Source organism: Notolepis coatsorum (assembly GCF_963971535.1).
Source record: "Notolepis coatsorum genome assembly, chromosome: 1".
Classification (NCBI taxonomy): domain Eukaryota; kingdom Metazoa; phylum Chordata; class Actinopteri; order Aulopiformes; family Paralepididae; genus Notolepis; species Notolepis coatsorum.
In genome coordinates, this window is record NC_140165.1 from 142515603 (window position 1) to 142518188 (window position 2586).

General features: G+C 40.0%; 1 protein-coding gene across 2 annotated transcripts in view; it reads right to left on the bottom strand.

The window, feature by feature from the left end:
* Positions 1–1275: 1275 nt before the first annotated feature.
* sv2ca (synaptic vesicle glycoprotein 2Ca) overlaps positions 1276–2586 on the bottom strand; it is a 156401-nt gene continuing 155090 nt past the window's right edge. Inside the window, exon 13 of one of the 2 annotated variants that reach the window (XM_084334155.1) lies at positions 1276–2325. In XM_084334155.1, coding sequence (XP_084190281.1) covers positions 2286–2325 — 40 coding nt within the window. In that variant the 3' untranslated portion in view covers positions 1276–2285. The other variant, XM_084334154.1, reaches the window with a different exon arrangement.

The following is a 2586-nucleotide window of genomic DNA, read 5'->3' on the forward strand; positions in this document are numbered from 1 at the left end:
ACGCACATCGTTGTTTACTTCAATAAAATGGTTGAACAAAAACGTACAAGAATGATACATTCACATTTCTTCTTCAACAAAAATATTTGTCGTCATTGTCTGGCAGAAGGATTTACAGTAACAACACAAAGTTGAGCATAAAATAATATACATTTTCTTACACACATGCAAGTTTATACGCACACACACACACACACACACATTAGCAGAGGACATGGAGCTGGAAGCCAAGGACACACAGAGATGTACAACAGAGACACAAGTCAATGGATTCATCACTTGGACAAAAGCCGGAGACACAAGCCGATCAAAGAACTTACATTTTACCCCAGATGTCCAACAATATCAGCTTTGATATATACAATATATACAAACACCTTAACACATTATGCACACACGCAGTCGCACACACACACACACACACACACACACACACACACACACGTACACAATCACACACACACACACACACACACACACACACACACACACACACACACACACACACACACTGTCACTCACACATTTACCCCACACCCATCAAAATAAATATGTGACACATATATTTTCTCCCCAGTAAAATAGAATATGCAGTCCTGCCACTTATTAAGACGCAAGGGTTTAACACCCCTTGAACCATACAGATGCAATCCTTTGCTGTTCTTGTATCCTACTGAAAGCATAGCACCGTAGCTTTGGTCAGACACTGGCCAAATGGCATGGGCTTTTTCCACGTCACCACTACTACTACTTAAAATCTTTTCATTCCAAAAAAAGAAAAATCATAAAATTTTCTAAATATGTTCTGTTGTGCATCAGAATCCTATATAAATCATCGAATAATCCCAAGGGATTTGACAGAATACGAGAAAAGGTAGGGATTATAAGGTTATTGGTCAATGTAAATGATTAAGGAGGAAACACTTGTGTCCCCGTTGTTGGAAGCCTGTGTTTATATGTGTGACTACTACCACTAAGCTATGTACACTCACAGCCACCACAGACACAGAGAGAAGGGCATTACAAGCCATTAGTCACAGACAATACAGACTACGGTAACAGACCTAATGGGAGTGGCGAGCCAAAGCATTTAACCCTTTCACTACCACACTACCAAAGGGTTAACCCTTTCACTGCGACAATACAGGTTAACCCTTTCACCCCCACATGACAAAGGGTTAACCCTTTCACTATCACACTACAGAAGGTTAACCCTTTCACTACCACACTACAGACGGTTAGCCGTCTGTAGGGTGGTAGTGAAAGGTTAACCTTCTGTAGTGTGGTAGTGAAAGGGTTAATGTCTCGTTCTACTTCCTAGGCAGTGTATAGATGAGGCGCTGTATAAAAACACCAAACTAAAAGAAAACCTGGGTGACATTTTGGAGATGGCAACATTATATTATAGTACTTTGTGAGATACTGTCGTACAATAAGCGGAAGGCTACTGTTACAGTTTTTTCAGTCTTTCTTTTCAGTTGAAAAGAAAAAGAGTTATGGTTACTGATTGAATATGACATTATTGCATATTTTAAGATGCAAAGCCTGATCTACACCCTGGCAATAAAAGGAACTTGAACTTGAATAACATTGCTGACTCCAAAACATCACCCAAATTTTACATCTACGTTATATTATTTAAAATGCAAGACTTTTGATACAAAAACTATGCAATGCTCATTTGTAGCTGATACAGAAAGGTAGCAAGGAGTCTGTTGGCCAGCTGGCTTTAGATTAGGTTCCTTTGTTATCTAAGCTGTTGTGTTTCCTATACAGGTCGCTGTTGTCGTCTCCCTTATTGCTTCGCAGTACTGCATTGTATAATCACACGATTTGACCACAGTCTGTTCGGATTCTTTCCTATTGGAGAAATCAAATCGACACTCCCATCTCCAAACAGACTATTCTATTTGGCTGCTCAGAGACAGAGCTGTCTACTGCGGGAGTCTCACAGTGATTTGGATATGTTTTTTATTTTATTTTTATTTCTTCCAACATCACAAAAACATGACAGACAGAGTCGTGATCCTACAGAACAGGGTTCATCGTTTGAAACTCCTGTGACTGACATCAATGTAATGAAGGCGCTTGCTTGCATGTGATTGCTAGTATATGAGCATGCATCTCAGGTTTGGATCATCAGCCTCATCTCAGAGAAGAGAAAGGAAGGGAAAGTAGTTCACGACCTAATATAACATACAGTATGTTCTTGTTAACATATAACCAAGCATACACACACACACACACACACACACACACACACACATACAAGGTACACTTCCTGTTCAATTCCTGTCCATTGCCTTTATCCCAGCTGCCGGTTGACTATGGGGAGAATGCTCCAGTTAAGGAGAGGCACATTAAAAAAAAGAAAGGAAAAAAAGGCCATTCAGTATCTTGAAAAGGAAGCAGGGTGACTATGTCTATATCAAAGCCACTGCCACAAGCAACAGCAAACACAAAGCCCCAACCAAATCAGAGCCCCCATCAGAGAGCCTTTATACAATAATAAAACACACACAGGACGAGAGGAAGAACAGCTACAGGTCAAAAGAACAAGTCTTAATTACATCTTTTCGTAATAAA